General features: G+C 32.7%; 1 protein-coding gene across 1 annotated transcript in view; it reads right to left on the bottom strand.

Moving 5' to 3' along the window:
• Positions 1–26,640, bottom strand: part of LOC143229444 (protein qui-1-like) — a 147,726-nt gene that overhangs the window by 57,801 nt on the left and 63,285 nt on the right. The window contains exons 3-9 of the mRNA XM_076461781.1: positions 15,728–15,930; positions 11,072–11,274; positions 8,072–8,238; positions 7,103–7,186; positions 2,895–3,045; positions 2,365–2,533; positions 983–1,186 (exon numbers count right to left, since the gene is read on the bottom strand). Of these exons, the coding sequence (XP_076317896.1) occupies positions 983–1,186; positions 2,365–2,533; positions 2,895–3,045; positions 7,103–7,186; positions 8,072–8,238; positions 11,072–11,274; positions 15,728–15,930 (1,181 nt within the window). The remainder of the gene's footprint in view (positions 1–982; positions 1,187–2,364; positions 2,534–2,894; positions 3,046–7,102; positions 7,187–8,071; positions 8,239–11,071; positions 11,275–15,727; positions 15,931–26,640) is intronic.

The following is a 26,640-nucleotide window of genomic DNA, read 5'->3' as shown; positions in this document are numbered from 1 at the left end:
TTTGGGAAACGATAATATATGTGGCTTTTCTTGCCTTATATATTATGTATGAAAAAGGAAAAAAAAACAAAAGCTGCTAAGCATTTAAAGGAGTAAGATTTTAATATGAAGGATAGAAAGCTTAGAAACAAGTTGGTTAATAAAATGAAGCTCTTGACGTAGGATTCTGCATTTGAAGTCTGTTTTAATAAGAGTAAATATTTTATTTAAAAAGAAATTTGTCAGGCCTTATCTATCAAAAATAAGGAATACTTCAAAAAAAGAACAGGAGGCAGGAACCTGAAATATACGATTTTACAATGTAGCATTTATTTCAGTAATACATATGATCAGTTTTATTGAATTTTTTAAATATATCGTAAAGAGTCGCTGAGGTCGTACCACAGACGAAGTTTTAATAAAAGCTTATTTGTTTGATGGGCAAAATAATGAATGTTTAAGACTGATATAGGACCAAACTAAAAAAGTGAGCTGTTTGTAAGAGGACCTATAATAAAACTATGCAGTAATTGTTACTTTTGATATTTATTGGTGAAAGTCTCACGCGTAGGTGAATACACACACCAACCTTCCGTTTAAGTAGGAAGTAAGAACATAGCAGGATATGAGTTTCATTGTTTGTTTATGAACAGTAATAACCTCCTACACTCACCAGCATCGTAACTATTCTCGTTACTCACGTCTTCACATTATAGTATAACATATACTAAAGCCAGAAAATAAAATAACACAGGTTATTCATTACTCTGAGCATTAACTTTTCCAATAAATTTAAGTTTTATGAATAATCTCTGTAGATATAAATACACGTGAAAAGAGTGCGCAGTTAAAACTGTTCAATAAGATTGGATACTGGTATCAGAAACTCGAGTAATTTATTAACATTTGTTATTTAATGCATGCAAAGTAGGTCAGTCTAAGATGTAATACAACAAAAAATATAAGAGGAAATAGAAATAAAAAGGTTCATTTTCACACATACTTGAGAAAGAAGAGTTGACTTTCCTGAACCATTACGACCACATACTACAATGGGAGTATGACGTATCTTATCCTCATCCACTAGCATGAGCTGTTGAATATGTATTAAGGGCCCACAGTCACTGTCTAAAGACTGGGACACTCCTAAGGCGTGGAGGTTCTGGTGGGCGTTAACTAGGTGAGTTTGAGACTCGAGTACCACTTCCTAATATAATATTGACAAAAAAGTATACAAGTGTTAAGTCGTTGTCTTTGCAAATGTCTGTTCATCTAAAGAAAAATACACCTTTTTACGTACAGCAAGATAAACCTGATCACTGTCATGTATCTCATTTTATTACAAAACTAATGACTGTTAATAAAGACAAATTATCTGAAGTTTTGTTTTAATCACGTATTTTGTGATGTTATTCAAAACTTATTCTGATTTCAACTTTATTTTTTATGCATCCTCTTTAACAAAGTAACAAACTTTCTGTCGTCATTTAAAATATTTCTTTATTGTTGTTTCATTTATAACGCTTACAACAAAGAAATAAAGTATTGAAATAAAGAAAACAACAGAAGACTATCCATTTAATTACAAAACAAAATCGAGATTTATGAAAATCCACTACAATTTATGTTTGAACAATGTAAGTTTATTACAAAAAAACTGTGATGAAAACAGAAATTGTTCATAAAGTATTGTTTTGTAACACAAAGCTACAGAATGGGCTTTCTGTCCATCGTGGGACTCGAACCACGGATTTGAACATTTTAATTCCAGCAAACTTACCATTGACTGACATGGGGACAAATTCTTGAACGTCTACAAAATATGTGTAGTAAAACTGTTTTTTGTTGTTTTTTACAAAGAAACATTTTCTATGATTTAGTTGAGAATTAAACACGCTATCTTTCTCACTCGATATTTTTGGTAGCCCCCCCCAGGTGGCATAGCGGTATTTCTGCGGACTCACACCGCGAAAAACCGGGTTTCGATACCCGTGGTGAGCAAAGCACAGATAGCCCATTATGTAGTTCTGTCCTTAACTCCAAACAAACACTTTTTTTGGTAACTCTTAACAATAAACAATATTGACGTATTTACGTATTAACGACGAATTGTTAAAACAAATTTCTGGAACATAGAAAAATCGCTTAATGCTCGTCTTATCACGCAAGAAAAAAATTTATACATTAAAGAGTAAATGAAGAAGGAGAAGAAATAAAAAAATCCCCACCAATTAAACCCTGTGGCTAATGTTCACATGTAATCAAATATTTCTGAACGTTGAGCGAATTAAGAATAAAAACCTTATATATTTTGTAATTCCTTCCTCATATTAGGTTTTGTACTAATCGGATTACTAAAGAAATGGAAACAGAATTAATACAAACTTGGACTGATTTTCTTATGGTCAAAGGAAGGCCTTCCCATTCAGGTGATGAAGTAGTGGCGTCACTGACTAGTCCTTTCAGAGTAGACAAAACACTGTCTCCAAACTTTTGAAGATAATTGTGATGCTCAGGAAAACTGGGATCTATACCACATTCTTTCCAGGGAATGCTAAATAACAATATTGATAAAATACAACTAGTGATAAGTCCAAAATTTAATTTGCTTCAAAAATTTCTTCTTTTAAGTTTAACTTGTGTAGCATATCATAGTTTGGGACAATGGTATTTTTTTTTTCTGGTGAAATATAAACCATTAGCACAAAGTACTTTACTTCAAATTATGTAAAAATGCAAGAACCGATTTCTTTAACGCTACGATCAAATCGATTTCGTGATGTTATTAACATTTTGTGAACTTACTTGTATTCTAGAAATTGTAAGTAGTTTAAGTCATTCGAATATTTATGACATTATTTTAAATACCGCATTTGTTGAAATTAGAGGACAAAGAAATACCAAAATATACTTACCTGAAGTAATGAACGTTTTTCCTCTCAACAGAAAGGATAATGTCATCAATCAACCCTTGAATACCACTCACACTTTCCTCCTCGAAGGTAGCGCCCTCATGTGATGTAATATCAGCATAGTATGCGGCACAGGGGTCTGAAGGATTTAGACCTGTAGAAGTCACGAAAGAAAAACAACATTCAATACCAAAGACCTTCAACCCTTAAAAGAGTTCACATATATCAAAACTATTAGTAAAGAAAATTCAGGAGAAAAATTCGTTTAGCTGGCAATCGTTGTCTTGTTTTAGAAACTGTGGCAACAACTTTAGTAAGGGAACATGTTACAAAGTTTTCAAAACCACATTGTCTGCAATAGTATTTGAATGTGAATAAAAATGAAAACCTTTCTAAAATTCCCATAAAACCTCTATAAAAAAGTCATATCAATATATAATATTTTTAAGCGAAAGAACACAATACAATAATATCTATTTCTCAGAAATTTACGTGGCTTTAGTATAGTTAAAACAGTAATAAACAACGTTTTTGTGTATAATTATTATGTTCTTGTATGTTACAAGTTTAACTTTTACGAAAGCAGTATAAGGAAGCTATCTACTATAAGCACAAGCGCAGTAAAAACAAAAACAAGAGCGCCCTTTTAAAAGTTTCTGCATAATCGATAGTTCCTGGTAATCAATGCAGACATAGTTTTCTGTTCTCTAGCTTTCTGTTAAATTGGTCGCTAGATGCATCGACAAAACTCGCTCTAAATTACCAAAAGTATGCGAGCAAATGTTTTTAAGTTCAGCCTTAGACCTGTGCAATTTTGAAGTTAAACCTTTAAAATTACTGGTAGAAATATTACAATAAAAATGATACAACTGAACTAAGCTATACTGTCATATTCTTCAAGGTCCGAGGCTTCTCTGATAAGATACACAAATAGCATAAAGTCAGGATCGTACTAGACGTTACAGTCCAATACAATCGCTATTAGTGCACGTAAAACCACCTAAAGGCCCAATAGTGAGGACAAACACCATTTACGATATCCTTTGTGAATGCTGACTCCAAAAATTTGAAGAAATAAAATGAAACACGAACGAAGGTTAGAGCTAAGAAGTATAATACACATACAACACTTGGCCATTCTAATTTTTGTTGCAATAGCCCATTATACCAGAGGAGAATAGCATGTGGTAGATTGGAGCAATACTAAAACAGTATGATATGAATCATACTAAGAAAAAAGAAGATGAAAGAAGCCTTCTACACTCACCTAACTGAGAATTGACTGAGTAATAATAGCACATAAGCAGTAAAAGTTACAAACCTTTCTTTAAAAGATTCATATAATTACTTTATTCATGTTTTAATAAATAAAGAAACTTTAATCCAGAATAGTGGGGATCGAATCTCAGTCACTACCAGCACAAGCATTGTCAGGACTCAAAATAGGATAAAATTAGTTATTAATTAGTATCTAGATATAAAAAGTTACTAATTAATAACTTGATTTGATGATCGTTTAGAGAACTCACCCTGACAATTTTACAATAAATACTTAATCTAATCACTACACAGGGGCTCGACATGGCCTGGTGGTTAAGGCATTTAAACTTGCAATCTTAGGGTCGCGGGTTCGAATCCTCGTCACCCGAACATACCCGCCCTTTCAGCCTTGAGACCATTATAATGTGACCGTCAATCCCACTATTCGCTGTTGAAAGAGTAGCCCAAACATTGGTGGTGGTTGGTGATGACTAGCTGCCTTCACTTTTGTTTTACACTGCTAAATTAGCGTAGATAGCCCTCGTCTAGCTTTTTACGAAATTCAGAAAACAAACAAACAAATCATTACACAGGAATGCATAATGGATTGTTTATAAATATAACTATGCACGAATTCTAATTATTCGAATGAAATTCATTTCAATACCAACTAAACCGAAAACAGTCATGTCTACAAACATTTTAATAAGTGCATTTTTCTAGATATCTTTGATGTTTCAATATTCTCCTGTGAACGTTTTCGTCTAAAAGACATATAACTCTAGTTTTGGCAAATTACTCTCTGTTTCTAATGATATTTTTATTACAAATATACAGATATTTCTTTGTATCCTTACCAGCTCGCTCGAGCATGACCTAGTGTTTAGAGTATCGAACTGTGGAAACGTATTGTCACTAAACACACTTCACACTTTCATCAGTGAGTGCGTTATAAGAGTGACAGCTAATACTACTATTCAATTAATATAAGTAACGAGTGCTTCCGACCATATTCTTTCACTTTGTTCTATAGTTAAAAATTGGGAACGACCATGTCTGAAGTATAACCATCTCTGACCAGGTCAAAAAATCCATTGTATGTATAATAAGACGTCGTTCGGGTGAACAAGCAAACAATCCTTTGCAGTTTAAGGTGTGTAAAACAACAACATTTTTCAAAAGAAGAAAGATCATATGTAATTACTAAAAACGAGGAAACCTTTATTGACATAAGCACTGTTCCACTATCACCTACAAAAGATCTGAGTACTCATGCCTACGAAAATAGATTAAGAAGAAACACAATGACAAAAGTTAGTCACCACTCAAGGTGTTTTTCAACACTTTTGTCTTTTTTAGCTAATGGTGATACAAACTTGTTTGCTTGTTTTTGAATTTCGCGCAAAGCTACTCGAGGGCTATATGAGCTAGCCGTCCCTAATTTAGCAGTGTAAGACTAGAAGGAAGGCAGCTAGTCATCACCATCTACCATCAACTCTTGGGCTACTCTTTTACAAACGAATAGTGGGATTGACCGTCACATTATAACGCCTCCACGGCGGAAAGGGTGAGCATGTTTGGTGCGACAGGGATTCTAACTCGCGGCCTTCAGATTACGAGTCGCACGCCTTAACCTACCTGGCTATGTGGTATGAACAAAAACGTCTTTTTTATTAAGTAACACCCAGGAGGCGACTTCAAGTACTCAAAACATAGTAGTGTTTGTTTTTTAAGGAAGCAGAGAAAGTTTTCAGTTTACTCTTCTAAATTAATCAGATCTTTTTATTTTAGAAACAAAAAACCCATTTGAAGTGACAAAAACAAGTGTAATAGCTGGTCGTAATTATGGCGTAAAATAACTATTTTTTTTTTTTTGCTACCTTTCTCATCGAGAATTCTTAATGGTAGAATATTCCATACAAAAGAATACATATGTTGAGCCGGCCAACTACATGAGTTACAGGTGACTGAGAGGAAGTTCAAATATTTATAAATTTAAACCCTACCCTCCTTGTGGCTGTGAAGACTCAATTGCAATTCCAGATATTTCATATTCGCTTTGCAAAATTGCTGAAACTAAAAAAATGGAAAAATAACAAAAATAGAGAGAACTGTAAATTTAAATGTCTGTATTAAATTCAAAATAGTAAATAAAAAGTATGAACTTCAGGTTCACAAGGTATAGAGTAGATATCATTGGCAAATAAATGAGCGTATCGTGATTAAAATAAAGTTGTAATTATTATTTTTTCGCTATAGGTAGCTCATGACTAATATGCTCGTTAAATCTTAGAGAACCCAGAAATTTAATATAAAATAATGCAATTGGAACTATTCTGCTCTTTAAATTTTTTACCTGAATTAATTTTGGTCTAAGGCAACTGGACCATTCAAAAAAGACTTTTAGGCAGTGTTTTGACGTGCTAAATAGTTTCATAGGGAATGATATTACCTTTTGTCTAGTTCATATGAAATTATTGATCAAGTTTAAACGAAAGCTGTTAAGCCTAATTTGCAAGTTTGTGGCTCAGTCAGTTAATTGGTAGATTTTAACCAAATAATTTAAGATATTAAAAAAAAAGATCATCCAGATAAAGTTCTTTATATCAATATAGATTTGTATAAGCTTATGTAATTTGTTAATAAAATTTACTTAAGTTATTCGTTGCATTTGATCATGTCAAAATCACGTAATACATTTAATTTTCATGTTTAAAATGTTTAAAATCTCTGGAACCTCCACCCTCCAAAAAACAAACAAACCAACAACAACAAATAAAACAACTAAAAATGCAGTGAAAACATGTTTTGTGAAAACCAGAATAATTCGATTACTTACTGAATTTTTCTTTGGGGAAAATATAAACAAAAATAAAGGTTTAAATTAGTGCTAATATTACCTAGCAATAAAAATAATAATTGGCCAAAAGGTCGAATTTATTTAGTCTCACCTTCAAATTGTCTGACAACACACGTGATTTGATGTCCAGCTGATTTTGACAGTTGAATAGCTTCATCAAGATGAGCATGCACTCCTTAAAAACAAAAACATCCCACTACTTAATAAACAACAGCCTTCGTATAAGATAAATCATTACATAATGTTAAATGTAAGAGGTAGTACTTATTTTAAGGAAAAACTGTTTATGAGTTGAATATTATTAGGCTTTTCCTCAAATTTACTTCTTGGACGAATTCAATCAGTATTATTAAAGCTTTTAGCACTTTTTTAGTAGCGGAATAGAACAGTAAATTATTCCTACTGTTAGTTACATTGATTTATTTATTTAAATTGCAAGATCTAATAATAGTTGTAGTGTTGTTCAACGCTTCTTCTACTATCTAAACGTTTACATGTTCAACCATTATTAGTATGTTAATCACTATCAGTATTAGCTACACCTGCAGATTCAACAAGCACTGTTAAGGTTACATACTTCACTGTTAGGGTTACGTACTTCTTTCCTTTAGCAGGTCCAGATAATCTTAGTAGTTGGTAAAAATAAATGTTTAACACTAAACTTGTGAGCTTAGATTATCTTATTAGTGCCAATCACATCTATTTATTGGTTACACTTGCAAGTTTAGGCAACTTTAATACTGTTATATGTTTTTTTATTATAAACTATATTGGAACATCCTGATAATCTTCGTAACTTTAAACACTACTATCTGCTATTCTGGATTCAATCCGTTTTAGTATTGTTAAGCATTTTACCAGAAACACTGGCAGGTTCATTGAACTTTAGAAGTGCTAGACATTTTTCTTTTGTTAGATGGATTCTTAAACTTGCACAAGAATGTGTTGAGATATGGGCAAAAATAAACGTTTAATGAGTAGACATATTTGAAGTTAACTGCGCTTGAAAAAGTGAATAAAAGAGATCGCACGTAAGACACAAATAAGCTTCCCTACAGACCTGACATGAAGTACCTTCTTTGCTTCTGACGATTCACTTGGTTGATTAAACCTTCCTCGAAAGCCACTCGAGCGCCATATTGAATTATTTTCATTAAATTTTCAGAATCTTCAGTCCAGCTCTGCATTTGTTGGAGAAACTGCTTTTTCTTACAACGGTCAGAGCGCCTGGTGGAAGTATACGGCATGATTTATTTTTATAAGCAGTCTTAAGTAGATAGCTGTTCTGTTTTCTACCTCTGAAGGTAAAATTTCTCACAAAAACAACAACAAAAATCCATATCACATTTACTTCTCATACGATAATTTCTATTTCTATTTTCTTTATTAATGATCGCATACAACCACTTTTATAACTTACTTAACTAAAATTATAAAGCTCCATCTATTGGAAGTTTATTTAATGTTGTGAAAAATTACGACATCTAAGTTTGAAATAGTTGTCTTTTGAATGGTTAGTCATTTTTAAGTTTCGATGTAAATACGTAACGAGGACAGGAGTATATTGCACAGTGTTTTGTAAATGACAAAATTTGTCCATGAAATCGGTTAGAACTGCATTTCTTTTAGTAACTAGACTTTTTTGGATACAAGTCTTCCTTAGGATATTTGTGCTCAATGATACAACACTCGATTCATGCTGTACGTAGCGTTTTCCGAGTAAGATTATAACCAAAACTTCGAGACGAGGACAAATAAACAAAACAAATCTACGAGAGACATTGTTTGTTTTTCGAATTTCACACAACATTACAGGAGAATTCTATGTTCTAGCTGTCTCTAATTTTGAAGTGATAGACTCTAAAGAGGGTAGATAATAAATATTGCTACGAGTTTTGGAATTGTGGATGATTTATGAAAGTGACAATCAAATCTCACGAGCCAAAGAATTGGTGGTAGGTGCTATTCATTTATTACCTACCCTCTTTAGAGTCTATCATGATATTTTAAACATCACATTTCCATTTTTTGCTTCATTTTGTCTAATACACACAGATACTGTGTGTTTTGTTTTTGAATTTTGCACAAAGCTACTCGAGGGTTATCTGTGCTAGCCGTCCCTAATTGAGCAGTGTAAGACTAGAGGGAAGGCAGCTAATCATCACCACCCACCGCCAACTCTTGGGCTACTCTTTTACCAACGAATAGTGGGATTGACCGTAACATTATAACGCCTCCAGGGCTGGGAGGACGAGCATGTTTGGCGCGACGCGGGTGCGAACCCGCGACCCGCGGATTACGAGTCGCACGCCTTACGCGCTAGGCCACACAGATACTGACACACAACTTCCTTATAGTTTCACATATAGTTTCAAAGCAGCTTCATGAAATTGCTTATAATCATAGGTATATATGTATATATAAGTCAAATACTGGTAGTCTATAGTTTACAGTTTGATATGGCCAGGTGGTTAGGGCGCATGACTCACACTCTGACGGTCATGGACTCTAACCTCCGTTCAACCAAACATGTTAGCCATTTCAGCTGTGGGAGCATTATATTTTGATGGTCATTCCCAACAAAAGAGTAGACCAAGAGGTGGCGGTTAGTGGTGATGACTACTGGCATTATTTCTAGTTTTTTTACTGCTAAGTTAGTAACGGCTAGAGCAGAAAATAGCCCTCATGTATCTTTGTGCGAAATTCTATCCAAACAAACCATAGTTTACGTCGTAAATTTTGATGTTATACTTTCATCACGGACACTTGCTAGTTTCCTGTAGTTGTTTCAACCAGTTTAAAACAATTTAACCAAATGGCTTGTGTGCTTGCAATGAATTCCCGACTTGAAACTAAATTAATTCATGATACTGGATATTTCATTGTTCGGCAATTTATATTTTTATTTAACCCGTCCTTTTTCGTACTTGGAAGTAATAGCTCTTAAAAACCGATATCTTATAATTATGATTATATCTCAAATACTGAGCGTATTTATCTTTGTGGTTTGAAATTGGTATATTCTTTACTAACTCTAGATGTGCTACCTGAACGGCACGTTATACATTACATGGAACAAACAGAAAGTTCAAAGAGGAACTAATGTTTGGGCGTAGTTTAAGAGCTGCTGGATGAAAATATTCAATTATACTAATATTCAGTTTATATCAGTCCTGAAAATGCACGAGTACCTTACTATCAAAATGAGTATGCGCATTCTCTAAATTTCATGAGATGCAAACAAATTGAAGATGAAAATATAGTTTAGTAAACATTCTGTATAACAACGCTTTAGAAGATTATCAATGTTTTACAGGGATCTAACGTTAGATCGTAGATTTGTTTTGAATTTTGCGCAAAGCTACACGAGGGCTATTTGCACAAGTCGTTCCTAATTGAGTAGTTTAAGATTAGAAGAAAGGCAGCTAGTTATCACCATCCACTGCCAACCCTTGGGTTACCCACGGCTGAAAGAGAAAGTATGTTTGATGCGACGGGGACTCAAACCCGCGACCCTCAGATGCCTTAACCACCTGGCCATGCTGGGCTGTGTAATATGTATTACAGCTACTGCTAATAGAGTAACGTGGTTGACTGTCAATTTCATAACGTTTCACAGTTGAATGTGTGAAGAGTGTTCAACGGCATATCGAAGCTTGAACCTTGAACCTTCTGATCCACAGTCCAGCCCCTAACCACTGAGCATACCAATGTAAATTAATTTCGGGTATTTCTGAGAACTTCTATTTTGTATATAACGTTATTATTTTTGTTACCATGTTATTTATTCCGTTCAACTGTTTGTCGTTGTTTTTCCAAAACTGACAATTTTATGACTAATTGCTAAAAAACCGATAAATTAGACCATACACTGCCACTGCTAGTTAAAGAGATGCCAACAAACACTTCCTGTTTTAAAACGTGGATATCAGGCAGTGACTGAATAAAATAAATATCCTTTATTTTTCTAAACATCTAACGCCCAATGAATTAAAAGAACACTCGTGGAATCCTAAGATTATTATACGAAAACTGATGTTGCAAAGTTTTTTTCTCTTACCGGAGTTCAACATGTTCGTATTTACTTTTAGGAGGTTGAAGGATGTATGCTGGTGGAACCAAATTAGAGTTACACTTGTACCATTGGTCCAAAAGGGCTACATCTAGGCCTGCATCAAATGAGGCATTATAAATGTGATTGAACTCGGAGGATTCAATGCTTAGCGGTTGAGGGTATGGTCTGTACTTATTTCCCACGAGGCACTGAGAAAAAAGACGATAACAGCCATCAAATAAGAAAAATATTTCCCTTAGAACTAGAACTATATTTCTTTAAATAGAACCAATATTTTTATTTAATAAGAATCAATTCAACAAACACAAATCATTTTCTTTTCATATTGTATATTATGAGGATTAATAATAAAAAATAAAAGGTTCATCATTAGGTTATTTTACAGTGATAGAAGTATTCAAACAGTCTGCATTTTTCTACATTTAGTTTATTTTACAGTGTTAAAATGCTCAACTAATCAATATTTTCTACTTTTGGCTTATTTCGCAGTATTAAAATGCTCACCTAATCAGTATTTTGTGCATTAGGCTTATTTTACAGTGTTTAAATATCAAATAATCAGTATTTTCTGTATTTGGCTTATTGTGAAGCTTTAAAGTAATAAATACTTTTAACTCGAGCGCTTTTGAAAAATGGACCTGAAGAAACAAGGTCACGCTTGGGTTATAGGGTAGTTATTATTTTGTATCAAGACTTCTTGAACCTACTTGTTTTTCTGATACCATGAATAAAGTTTAAAAATACTCAAACAATAATTTTGTATATTTGGCTTATTATACAGAGTTAAACGTGTTCAACTAAACTGTAGCTTTTACAGTTGGTTTTTATACAGTGCTGAAACAATCATCTGTACTAATAAGAATAAAATAAGCAAAATCTAATTATACTTAACTTCCTTTCTTTGGGAAAAGTATGCTTTACCTGACACTTTAAGGTATAATACCAACAACTCGTTGAACACATGTCGCTCGATTTCATAAATACCGAGAAACAGAGATAAAAAAAATCTAATGTTATTTATCGAAATATAAGACGGCCTAGAAGAACTTTTAAAATACCATTATAAGCAAGAAATCACGTGATCAGCAATAACCAATAACATTTATTATTCGATACTGAAGTCATCTTGGGCTGTTATAACATGATAAGCTTCCGAATGTGTAAAATATGTTTTATCGATTTTTTAAAATGTTATTGTATTCTGGACATTCAGATATAGTTGTATTGAGGTTGACTGACTCCAACATATAGATTTCAATGCTCTGTTTATGAAATACTTGCATTTATTTTCGATATTCTAAAACCTAAAAATATCAAAGCTAGATAACGTTTTCATATTTGCTGGAGAAGAAATATGCCAAGAATATTGCATGATATTCACGCTTGGCATAAACTTTTACTTCGTGAATAGTGAAGGAGAGAATGTGAATATAGGAAGGTTAAAAGTTGAAAGCTGGTCATATTTACAGAACAAAGTTGCCCCCTGCAAAACCAATACATCAGAAAATAAAAGTTTGATGTTTTAATTTAATGGCTGATTCAACAAAATATGTTATTATAAAATAGTAGGGTAATTAATTAATTTACCTCCACTATTCACATTGTAGCCCTGTTTGAAAAACTACATCGTGTTATTTAAATATCAAAATATTAGCAAGTATCAATTGACTGAATTCAAGTTCACAATAAAATAATATATTGACAATTTGGAATACATAAAAGGATTCGAGGAATGTTCTTCAATAGCACCTAGCGGGAAAGAATAGAATTATTTATGTCGTTTGTTCATATGACACTGTTTGTTAACATTGTAAAATATCTTGAAACATTTTTCAAGAAAATTGATTTTCTTTAACGGATTAAATTATTATTGTTTTCTTAGTGGGCTCAACCAATTGATCCATCGGGCGACAAAAGATAAAAAGAAAATGAAATAGGTGTTTCTAGTGATAATACCAGAGGATTTTCATTTTTGTGACGTTTCTTTATAAACAATAGACTCTGTAACTTCAGCAAGGTTTTACTTTTTTTTCCAATCTTTCGTTATAAATAAAATGATCTCTAACTCCACACGTTTTTACGTCTTTTTGTAATGTTTCCTCATTAAAAAGAAATAAGAAAAGATTGTAAATTCACGTATTTATTTTTTTCCTAATATTTCCTTACATATACTTTTTACTTATAATTTATAATTAGAACAACCAGTAACATAATAATTTCATGCAATATTTATTTAACCAGTAACTCCAAGTGACTCTTACTGGTGATATTTATATTTCTTTATAAATAGAAAAAAAAGCTGTAAATCCAGAGAATCCTTATTGTTTCTTGTAATAAAATATCTTTTGAGGAAACATCAGCGGCATATATATATATATATATATCACAGAAACGGCAGTCTCAGCTTATTTCTATGAGTAATGAGACGTTATAAACCAATTTATCCAACATCATACAGCAAGTTGATATATTTATGTCAATGTCTTTGTTCTCTTTTAACTTTTTGTAGGGTTCAGAATGACCGAAGAGAAATTGTTGTTATCGTGCTTTAAGCTGACACAACTGCTTTATTAGTGTGTGATCCGACGTCTAAATGATTGGATTTTTAAGGATTTGTTATTTTTCCATTTAAAGAATATGAATTTTAAGCAGATGTTCCAGCTTTGATTAAGTTGAATGAAGTCTTAAGAGTAGCTAAGGTCTTAACGTTTTCCTCTTTCTGTGACTCCATTATTAAAATAATTTGTCAGTTGCAGACACATTTTGGAAAGGATAGCTAAACCGAGAAAATACTGATAGCGTTATTTACAAATTAATCTTGTAACATTTAACTTAATTTATTATTTAAATGTGTCATTTTTACAGCACTATACGTACTCGCTTTAGAATTAGTTAGTAGAATATTCTTTTACAAAATTACTAATAATTTCTGTGTATGCTTATTTCCACTTCGGTTGTGGTATGATTGGATTTAACGAATATTTTGAAATTGACGTTAACGAAAGTCTTGAGTGAACTACATAAGATAATCTAATATAAACATATAGTCTAAAGTTACACAGTGATACAAATAATACCAGAAATTTAAATCCAGTGTTACATAACCAAAAAGTACAATTACACAAAGAATACAAATAAAAACTCCACAAAAAGTGTGAGACTGAACTAAAAAACATTATTTTTAATACTTTAGGTTAATTTTCGAAAGATGGTAAGAATGTTCATCTGTACTAACAAGTGGTTATGTTCTAGTAATATTGACAATAATAATGATGTAATTGGAATGAATAATCAATTGACGATTTATTTAATAATCTGTAAAATTACGTGATTCGTCGCAATAATATATTATAATTATAATATTATATTTATTATAATATTGAAGTACTTGAAGTACATACTTTCAGTATGTACATTACTGTTTCTTTTGGTTGATTTTGATTAAAAATTTTATAACCTAAAGCAAAACCAAACATTGAGTATTTTTTAAGGAGTCACTGTTTCAAAGTCAACTGTCAGAAAAGAAATAAATAACTTATTTCTCGTGTCTTTTTCTTTAGAGTTTTAAAATATCATTAAAAAAGGGAAGTGTGTGATTTCGTAGATGAATTTTGCTTCAGGGTCTTTGAGAGAAAAAAGAAAATAAATACATGTCTCCATGCTTTGTGGTTGGAGATTTTAACCACTAACTAGAAGACAAATATAATTTTAGTTTCTGTCGATGAAATTTGTTCAAAAAAAGAAAAAAGAAAATAAATACCTGTCTCCATGCTTTGTGGTTGGAGATTTTAACCACTAACTAAAAGACAAATGTAATTTTGGTTTTCATTGATGAGTTTTGTTCGAAAACGAAAAGAAATATGTTTTTCTACGCTTTGTGCCTGGAGATTTTAGCCACTAAATAGAAGACAAATGAAATTTTGGTTTTTGTCGATGAGATTTGTTCAAAAAAGAAAAAAATTATGTATCTCCATGCTTTCTGGTTGGAAATTTTAACCAGTAAATAGAAGACAAATATAATTTTGGTCTTTATTGATGAGTTTTGGTTCAAGAAAAAAAAAAAGAAATATATTTCTACAAGCTTTGTGCTTGGAGATTTTAGCCATTAAGTAAAAGACAAATATAATTTTGGTTTTTATTGGTGAGTTTTATTCAAAATTCTTGTTTACTTATCAAGGACATGTTTGAACCTATTGAAAGTATGTTATTTTACATTTTCATGAGTCTCTAAAACAGGATTCACTTGTTTGTGTTTTCATCTTTGTTGATGTATGTTTTGTGTTTGTGTTCTTATAGTAAAGACACATTGGGCTATCTACTGATACCACCGCGGGGAATCGAATCCCTGATTTGAGAGTTGTAAACACGAAGACTTACCGTTGTACTAGTAGAGGACATTGATAGATATATATTTTCCTACAAGATACATAAACATATTACATTAATTAATGAGCGCCTTAGAAGATTATTCAGATTTGTTGCATCCAGAACTTCTCTATTTTTCTTAATCAACGCTTATTATACATAAGCACGTGACATTGTCTTAAGTGTCTGTATATTAAAATGTACCTGTGGTAAGTAATAGCTACCAAGATTGTTTGTCACGTAAAAAAAAAAAGACTACCGGAATTATCCACATACCAGAAAAAAACATCCTAATGAATCTCGGTAACAGGCCTTAATTTCCCGCATTTGCTGAGAATACACTGTAGGCTCTAAAATGGAGTCGACGTCAGTGCCGTGTTGAATGTCTATAAACTCCACGTCAATACCCAATGTTGAACAATGTCTTTGGAGTTCTGGAAACACCACTTCATGCAGCTGACGACGCTCATGTTCGAAATCTGAACAGTTAGAGTTAAAAAAACAAAACATGTGAAGATATTAAAAGCGCAAAATAATGAAAGAATGAAGAGTATAGTGATGAAGCATTACTGGCTTATAGCCAATAATTATAAATGTAGCTAACGAAGTCCAGTAAAGTAATGACTGAGAATACCAGAAATATTTTCTAAGTAACTTATTAAACACAATAATAATAATTCTTAATTCTATGACCATATTACGTGATATAGTAACTTAGATTTCTTTAATTTCTATATAAGTATAATAGCACTGTTTGTTATCTGTTTTATATCCATATAGCTATTTTACAGGGTGTGGATGGATCTTCACCAAACTTGGCATGAAGGTTCGTTAAGTCGTTGGGGAGATTCATGCAATCTTTCTGTTTAGCATTTTGTGTCTTGCAGTTTGTGTGGGCGTGTTTTAGTTGTTTTTTCTATAAATATAAAAGGGAAACAAATTTTCATGCCCTAAGACAACCTTGCATATGTCACGAATTTACATAACTTCCGTCCAGAGAACAGTTACTCCAATTAGTTCATGATTGATCTCGTTTGATAGTACGTACCTATTCAACGAACAGTCTAATCTCAAAATGCAAGTAAGCAGGTTAAAAAGATAATGGTCTTTAACCTTAAAGAGCAATATATTACTGATCCGTTTTTGTACATAACATCTAGTTTTGTTAAGAAATGTCATATGTAATTACTGAACCGTCTTTATACGTATAAGCTAGTTTTGTTAAGAAATGTCATATGCAATTACTGAACAGTCTTCATACATAACAGATAGTTTTGTTAAGAAATGTCATATGTAATTACTGAACCGTCTTTATACGTATCAGCTAGTTTTGTTAAGAAATGTCATACGTAATTACTGAAGCGTCTTTATACATAACATCTAGTTTTGTTAAGAAATACCATACGTAATCATGACTGATTTGAAAAGTATTACTACATTTCGAAATAAAGAAAAACAACAAAACATTTCACTAACTTAAGCACAGAAATATTTTTTTCATGAAAACAAATTATATTTTATACAACTGAAAGATTACTACTTCGCTGAACTGATGTGTATAACTCCGAATAAAATGTCAGTTTTCATCTCATACTAAATTACTTTTAAACTGGGAGAAAAATCTTCCAATACAATTAAGTAGAGCAACCTATAAAATCAACCAACTGAAAAAAAATTAAAATAAATCTCTTCTCTTTTTCACTGGTGGTTTGTCTTCGGTCAGTAAACTTGAGAGGTGATTAATAAATAAATCTTTCTAATACCTAATCAGAGATGAAGAAAGCTCACTAAGTATATTTCGAATCAGATTAAGTATTTAAATAAAATGATGTCATTGGTTTTATTTTTAAAACACTTTGTATTGACCTAAACACTTGTTAAGGTGAATATGATTTGGTTAAGATTTTAAGTAGTGAACAAAATACATCTTGGAAAACAACTTATAGGCTCAATCTACATTTTAAAGAAATGAAGATATCTTGACACACCTGTGACTTAGTCTTGCTTTACTGTGGAGGTGAAGTGAAGATAATCTGACAAATCTGTGATTTGATTCTGACTGATATGATAGGGTACTTATAATGCCCCTAGACACCTGTGTTTTATTTTAGTTTCAATGTGATAATTATTTAATATTTCTTGTTATCCACGTTTACTGTGACTACTTGCGTATTATCTTCGAAGAATTGCCAAAGGCTTCTAATAACCATAAATGAAGGCGAATTATCCAGAAAAAAAAATGTTGATTAGGTTATCTCTAATGGAAGCATCGTAACTCCAATTTCAACGGTGACTGTAATAATTTCACGTAAAAATAGAGATTTACTAATTAAATAAAGCAAAACACAATTGATAGTACAGAGGGTGATTGGTCATTAGGAATAGATTCAACCATATAAAAACTCACTTAAGTTAGTTAACAATGTATTACATGTTGTTGCAGAAACAGAAGTGTTTCTACTGCAACTACCTTCTTCGATGTATTAATACAAAGAAATAAACAGTAAGAGTATATAGGTGCTATTCTTTATTATATCCTATTTTTTGTAATGTTTTCGAAACGTCGTTTCTCTCTTCTTAAAAAGAGTTACAAACTAAGCATAATTAATCAGACAAATAAACATAGCTGAGTATTAAATCTTCTGGTTCCTTTTGCTTATCTATTTAATCTGTAAGTCACTCTAAAGCGTAGAGAATCGCAAAAAAAATTCTTTAATAATTGAATCAATTCTCATAAGTGTTATGTTTCGTTCAGATATTAATGTCAATCCCTGGAACGCACATGATATCCTGGCGTGTACCAAATACAAAAATACCTTTGTTTGCCTTATTAGGATGTTTTATAAAAGGTTTGGTTTGAATTTCGCGCTAGCTGTCCCTAATTTAGTAGTGTAAGACTAGAGTGAAGGCAGCTGGTCATCACCACCCACCGCCAACCCTGGGACTACACTTTTACCAACGAATAGTGGATTCACTATCACATTATAACGTTCCCACGGTTGAAAGGGCGAGTATGTTTGGTGTGACAGGGATTCGAACCCGCGGATTACGAGTTGAGTACCTTAACCACCTAACCATACTGGGCCTTTTATAAAAGGGGAAAATGAGGAAGAAATACCTAAATAATATCACAATTTATCCATATAGCTCGCAGAAAGCACAAATGGAGCTAGCATAAATGTGGTTGATTTGCGATAGAGCGCCGAGAGATGTGTAATGTTGAAATCCGCAGTGTAGTATTGTCACTAAGAGCTTAGTCGTTGGAATTAACACAGCTACTGCTTCATCCTGCCTTGCCAGTGATGTAGTCTTAAAAATTGTACAAAAATGTTGTGAGTGTCGGGCATAGACGTTGCCCGCGTCCACAGTCTTGTAAGCTTATTAGTTCTCACAATATACACGAATATTCGTTATCACAATTGCTGAGATATTCAGCGTTCCGAACACAAGTACGTACATGTGTTTTCATCTTATGATATGTACATTGTTCCACTACGTACACTCTGTAAATATTATGGTGCTACGTGCTCGTTCTCGGTGTGAGTTTGTTTGTATTTAAGTGACTGATTTTGGCGGAAATCAATACAACACCCATTACATACAGAAAGATAGGAGCTAGACATATGTAACGTTGAAAAATGAGAATACAAATTTTCTTTGATATAAAATTTTAATTAGATTGCTTTCTCTCAAACCAATTTAAAAAAAATGTCAGTTATAGAAACGTAATTTTTTACAACATTATATAGTTTATTACTTATAGATTATGTACGCAAAAAACAGGTTATTAGAACGCATCATTTTAGGTTTAACTTTTGAAACTTTCGCGGAAGAGGCCTCCCCGAACCCACACCAGCAGGAAAAAACAAGACCTTCCTGCATCCTTCCAGCCTATGCGTGACTCAAATTACTCCAAGTTATCTTTCCTGCTATACATCCTATATCACTAAAAAAACCTTCGTGTTAACTGGGTGAGAGGTGAGGTGGTATTACTGAAACTTCTTGTTAGCTTGCTGAGAGGTAGGGTTGTACCACTGAAACTTCATGTTAACTTGCTGAGAGTTAAGGTTGCACTACTGAAACTTCGTGTTAACTTGATGAGGTAGGGTGGTAGTATTGAAAGCATTACCTTCTTTTTCCATTTCGTAGCACATTTAGAGTACTTACTAGCCCTCTCTCCCTACTCACCACCCCCTAAATCCTCCACTGTATTTTCAGCACTTTACTAATGACTCTATTTTAAGGCATTAGACGACGTTTATGGTGGTTCCATCCTTTGGCAAAGTCGCCTTTAGATGTATGATTAAAAATATCAACAGTTTTAGGTAAAAATGGTAAATAAAAGTATTCACATTACACACAAATAGTTCAAACAAGAAAAACAAAACGCCCGTATTTATATATATCTTTGTATATCAATATATTTAAAGCAAGATATCTGTAGACAACAGAACTGGGCCTGGCATGGCCAAACGCGTAAGGCGTGCGACTCGTAATCCGAGGGTCGCGGATTCGCGCCCGCGTCGCGCTAAACATGCTCGCCCTCCCAGCCGTGGGGGCATATAATGTTACGGTCAATCCCATTATTCGTTGGTAAAAAAGTAGCCCAAGAGTTGGCGGTGGGTGGTGATGACTAGCTGCCTTTCCTCTAGTCTTACACTGCTAAATTAGGGACGGCTAGCACAGATAGCCCTCGAGTAGCTTTGTGCGAAATTCCAAAAAAACAGAACTAGACATTAACAGGTAAATTCATTAAATAACCTAATTTTGTTTTAAAACTAATTAAAACGTGTAATGATTAAAACACACCAAATAATCAGTTTTTGTTTTGTTTGTTTGTTGTTAATCATAAAGCTACATAATGGGCTAATCTGTGCTCTACTCATAATGAGTATCTAAACCCGATTTTTAAGTTATAAACCCTCAGACTTATGACTAAGTCACCGTGAAGGCAATGTATGAACTTAGAGCTGGGAACTGACACTGTTAGATTAAATAGTATAATATGTTGTTAATATAATAATAATAGAAAATAATCTTATATTTTTAATTTAGTAAACGTTCTGCTGCAAAAGTAGCTCGTGCCATTGTTCTCTGCAATGCATTAAGATGATTTTAAATCATTAAGTAAAACAACTTTTGCAAGTTCACAATGAATTATTGAATGTAACCTTTACACAATTGTGGGGTAAGGCAAGACTTAAAACATACAAATGGTCACGTGATGAGCCAAATATGCAGAAAATATGTTTCAGTTTTCAAACATACATGTTCTATACAGTGACAGCAAAATCAAAGGTTTATCTAACGATCATTTAAGTGTGTATGTTTTACAGATCTAGACCTATAATACACAAAAGTCTTAGCTTTATTACGGATCATCCAATCAACGTAAGCTTCGTGGTTCTGCTTAATGGGATCCCTGTTAGTTAAATAATGCATTAACTTTATTATGCTTATATTTGTTCTATATATATGTTTAAAAATTGTATATAAGTTATGTTGTCTGAGAGATAATAAGGTTTAGCTCTAATGACTCTACCACTCATCTCGTTTCATCTTTATCTATTGCATAGAGAGGGAAGGGTGTCATGGCAACTTTCGATTTGGATAGAGGTTCCTCAAGACTGGGGAACGAGATTTTACCTTGTACTCAACATGGTAGTTCTCCTTACGTTTTCATTGCTGAATTGTTGGGATTCGTAACATTTCTTTACACCACAAAAAATAAACACACCAAAATCTCACTTAAAGATGCTTCAAGTAGAAACTCGCCCAATGAAACCTATCAGTGCCTTAGACGATTTAAACAATTGTGAGGTTTTACTCACGTACACAGTCATTTGTAAATATTCAAGTACGTCGTAACTTTTACTGGAATGTTTACAAGTGAGGTGTATGTGTGTAAAATCTCACAACTAAATCTTCTAGAGAACAGATAGGTTTTAATACTTATGTAAATAAAAGACGTGTACGCGGTATATATATACATATACACTCGTAGAAAACACAAGTAAAACCCCTATATGAACACATGAAAAAAGATAAAATCTACACAAACGAGAAAAACGTCATTCCTTACTTTTTATGAGAAGTATAGATAGATCAGCAAGCTTTATAAGAACGAAAACGCAAAGCCTGAAATATCGAACGGGAGAACGTGTTGTGTGAAATTCCGCAGAAAGACATTCTCAAATGCTAAGCCTAAGGGATACGTCTGCAAATTTAATTCAGTAGTCAGTATAGACGGACAGATAAAGAACAAAGTGTAGATTTTAAAAGTGCTCAACACTTCATATATAGCTTTAGTAGCTGTCATTACTCGGTTTGAATAAATAAAATAAATATGTATAGATCTATATGAAGTGTTCCACGAAATACTTCACCATATAGAAAGTAGTAGTAACTTAGAGTGATAATTTGTAATAACATATCTTTTTCTTAACTCTTACCTTGGAAAGCATTTTTTTGGTTTTTGAAATAGAAATTTATGTTATTACTATTATGCTTTCTCTGAATAACAGTTTTGTACAATTTATGTGCTTCAAATTTTTTGTTGTTGCTTTAACAGTTTGAAGATTTGAAATGGTTTGTTTAGCTTGATTAGTGTAATCGCTCTAAAGATATTTCATTACGATAGATAAGAAAGCCAACGTGAGTAAAATGTACTTTTGTTTCATGTATGCTGCTGTTTCTAGTGTGGTGTACCACGTTTATATTATATTACATTTGTTAAGGTGCAATTTATAACCCGATTTAAAAAGGTCAACTACAGTTTGAAATTAAGATGTTTTTCTGTACTAATGCCTCTAATTGACTTGTATTTATACCCTTTGCTGGAACGAGTTTTTTGAAAATTATGTTTACTTATGAGGTCTTAGCAATAGAGTCGTCTAAAAAGACTACACCCCAAAATGTCTCAATTCACATTTTTCGTCAGAAAAAAAAAATAACTTCACACACTTCACCGTGAAAACATATTTCAAGGTTAGAATAAAATTATCAAACAATTAAAAGTAATATTTTTGAAGAAATTTATTTTCACACAGATATAGGCTTGTTTGTAACTTGTGTACACTTGGAAAGACATTATCTTCTAAAGAAATCATGTTTTTAAGTTCTCTACTATTCGTAAAACGATCTACGTACAAATGATTCTCTATACAGTTATTTTGTTATAGTTTCATACCAGATGTACGTTTCAATCTGTTCATAAACTCATTTCAGATAATAAAGCACATAAGAGTGTGAACTTTTATGTTTTTTTCAAGTTTATACTTTTGCAAATGTATTTTATTGGCTTGGTTAACAATAAGAGGTGTATTTGTTGGAATAATATTCCCTGTTTAACTGTTTTTCTCAGAAAGTTGATTATAAATTTTCAGTGGTTCGTTGATTGTTTAATATGAACTTTCTTTACCTGATGCTACAGTCACGCCAACACCTCCAATACTAAAAAAATAAACAAAGGAAAGCAAAGAATAAAGAAGTTTCAAATAGCTCATGCTGTACATTCTAATAGGTTTATTAAAATGCAGGATAGGTTTAAATCATATGCAAACGAAGACTATGAAAGCGCTTAGAAACATGAGAAAATAAAACGGTGCCTAAAAGCCAAGAAAATATGACATATTACGTGTCACGACAGCGGGTTTAAATTGTGCGTTGGATATTGCATCTAATATTTAAGCAGCGTGATCAAGGCCCCTTTTTAAAATTCATTCGTTCATAACCGATAAAATAAACGAAATAATGTGATAATGTTCATGATTTAGCGAAACATCTAGAAAATTAGTTTCTATAAGTACACCTAAGCCAGATATCAGAATAACTTCTTCAGAAAATGACGGACTTTTGTGTTTTCTGATTTATCTAAATAATTACGGTATGGAATAAAGATAAAAAGGACGTATTTATTTAGCCAACTAGTTGGGACATCATCTTTAGAATATATTACATTTTTTTAACTACGAAACTGAAGCTCAACTTGGTCATGAAGATGATTTGTTAGTATAATCAGTGGACTAATTATCATCTTGGTCATAAAGAAAATGTTTGGATTTTACAGCGTCAGTGGATTAGGTGTCGTTTTGATGATAAATAAAATGCTTGTTGATTCAAACAGATTATTGGGCATGATCTTGAAGATGAAACTGTTTGTTATGATAAAAAAAAGGAAAATAAATTTAGTCATACAAAAGGATGATTAATTATATTGTAGGAAATGTTTTTAATATTTTATCATATAAATGGAGGATCATATCATAAAATATTTATCTAGAACAAAACTACACAAGGGACTGTCTGTACTCTGTCCCTCGCAGGAGACTGAGTTGAGGATTTTAGTATTTTAAGTCTGGAGGTGTACCGCTAACACACCGGAGAACTCAACTTGTAAAACAAGTCTAGTTTGCTTTAAACAGAAAACATTCTCATGATCTTAAAGGTAAGAAAGGTGTTTGGTTTACAATTGGTTGATAATTTTAAGAAAATGAAACGTGTGATTGTTTTCACTAAGGCAGAAGTTGATAGTATGTTAATTTTAAACAGAAAAATAAAGCTTCATTTTGAGAATGGAGATAAGTTTGTCTAAAACAAAGAATAGGAAAATCTTCCTATCAGGGCCCGCATGGCCAAGTGTGTTAAGGCGTTCGACTCGTAATCCGAGGGTCGCGGGTTCAAATCCTGGTCGCATCAAACACGCTCGCCCTTTCAGCCGTGGGGACGTTATAATGTGACGGTCAATCCCACTACTCGTTGGTGCAAGAGTTGGCATTGGGTGGTGATGACTAGTTGTCTTCCCTCTAGTCTTATACTGTTAAATTAGGGACGGCTAGCGCAGATAGTTCTCGAGTAGCTTTGCGCGAAATTCAAAACAAACAAACAATCTTCTTATTAAATCAAATAATGAGTTTTGTTTTATTTGAGATGGATAATTACTAGCCTAGTCAAATAGACTACTATTACGGTTATCACAATCTGTTAAGCCAAAAGTATAACAGGTCGATTAATTTTTATAAACCAATCCCCTCGGCTACGGTGTCGCTAGAATAGATGTAGGTAAAGAGAATGGGAACTTAGCTACCTTTAAACATTATACCTAGTAAAAAGTAACATGAACAAAATACAGCTTGATGAATTATATGATACTTTTCACACAAAGTATTCACACACGCGTGCCTTCTTTATTTATATTTTTTTTTTTCATGTATTGTTGTTGTGGGACAACAAGTGTTAGAATGCTGCATTAAGTGTTAAAGAGATTATTTCTATGATTAAATGTTACTTCAGAAATCAAGTGCACAGTAAAAGTTTAACACACATCAAAATACTCAAGCAATCAACGTTGTTTAGTAAGCAATTTAAATCTTTATTCAACAATCGATCAATAGTCTTAAAAAACACTACACGTTTCGTCTTCGATTCACGCCATCTTCAGGAGTGTGAAAAACAAATACTGTGCAACCATATAAGTAGGAAAATTCATTGATCATGTGAACACTTAGCTTACATGCTTGAAAACAAGAAGAGTATGCCATCAACATACTTCCTGATTTTCCAATCCTTCATCCTGATTTAAGATGCAATTATTTTTACTAGGTTTCATTATTTCTATAGTGTAATACTGTGTGTGCACTAATATCAGTGGACTGTGCTGTTTATTTGTATTTTATTTTATATAATTTGTGATAATGTTTCGTGCCTTTAACAAATTCACCATCTAGTTACCATTCCTTATTCTTTGAGCCATGTATGCATACAGCTTCTGTGTTTCCATAACGATTTCTGTGACTATATGCGAATATGTATCCAGAAAGTCTCCGCTAATTAAACTTACCCTCTCATGTAACTAAAATGTGTTTTATTTCTTTGACTGCTTATTATATATATATATATATATTATAGTAAATAGGAATTTTTCCATAAGATGACAACAAAATTCTACTAAACACATTTATTCACCGATATTTTTCTATTTCAGCTTTGTTACGGCATAGACATACTATAGAAATGTTATCGATAAATTATACAGTTACATTTAATTATTTGCATTTTAAAGCAGAATATTTATTAAGCATTTTTTTTCTTAAGAAAGTCTCTCTTCTAGCATGTAAGAAAGGAATATTTGCGAGAGAAGTATGCTTAAAGAGAAGAGTAAGACTGAGACAGTTTAGTTCTGCTGACATTTGTAAATAGAGATCATTTTATAAAATTGTATGAAATTATACCTTAATGGTCAGTACCATCATTGTTTATTAGCTAGTTTATACACGTATGTATATACCGTATTACTTTGAATTTAAGATGCTCCCTAATTTCAGATTTACCCCACTTTTAAAAAGGGATTTTCAGGAAAAAAAAAGAATTATAATTAGAAAGGAGCAAACATGTTTAAAATAATTTATTAACGATTAAAATATGTTAATAATGTATTTAAAATGAAATATAATAATATATATATATGAAATATACAGGACATTTAAAACTTTTATTACAATAATGTTTCTTCCTGCTTTCTTTATTTAATCAGAATGTTACTCCAAGTGTTTATTCTGACTCACTGTTATATTCTGAAGGTGAAGCATCTTCATCGCAGGCTTAACGGGCATGGCCAAGCCCGTTAAGGCGTGCGACTCGTAATTTGAGGGTCGCGGGTTCGTATCCTCGTCGCGCCAAACATGCTCGCCCTTTCAGCCGTGGGGGCGTTACAATGTGACGGTCATTTCCACGATTCGTTGGTAAAAGAGTAGCCCAAGAGTTGGCGGTGGGTGGTGATGACTAGCTACCTTCCCTCTAGTCTTACACTGCTAAATTAGGGACGGCTTGCACAGATAGCCCTCGAGTAGCTTTGTGCGAAATTAAAAAAAAAAAATAATCGCTTGATTCACTATTGTATCAAACAATATCATTTTGTGCGTTCCAACTTCCGCAAAATACGACGGCAAATTTTGACTAATTTTTGTCCTTCGCCATAATGATAAACCTTCTCTTTTCATAAATTTCTCACACCAGCCACGACCAGCCTTCAAAGAACTACCATTATTTCCTGCTCATTCTTTTGTTTTTAATGTTAAGACTTCTCTCGTTACACGCAGTCATTTATTTCATAACTCTCTGAAATACGTTAAAACAGCGACATCAATTTCAGGATGTCTTCGTTTTGTTGGGCCAGGAAATGATTTTGTATT

This window comes from Tachypleus tridentatus, chromosome 10 (genome assembly GCF_004210375.1).
Source record: "Tachypleus tridentatus isolate NWPU-2018 chromosome 10, ASM421037v1, whole genome shotgun sequence".
Taxonomy (NCBI): Eukaryota; Metazoa; Arthropoda; class Merostomata; order Xiphosura; family Limulidae; genus Tachypleus; species Tachypleus tridentatus.
Note: the sequence above shows the minus strand (reverse complement) of the source record. Positions and strands in the feature narration are given on the sequence as shown.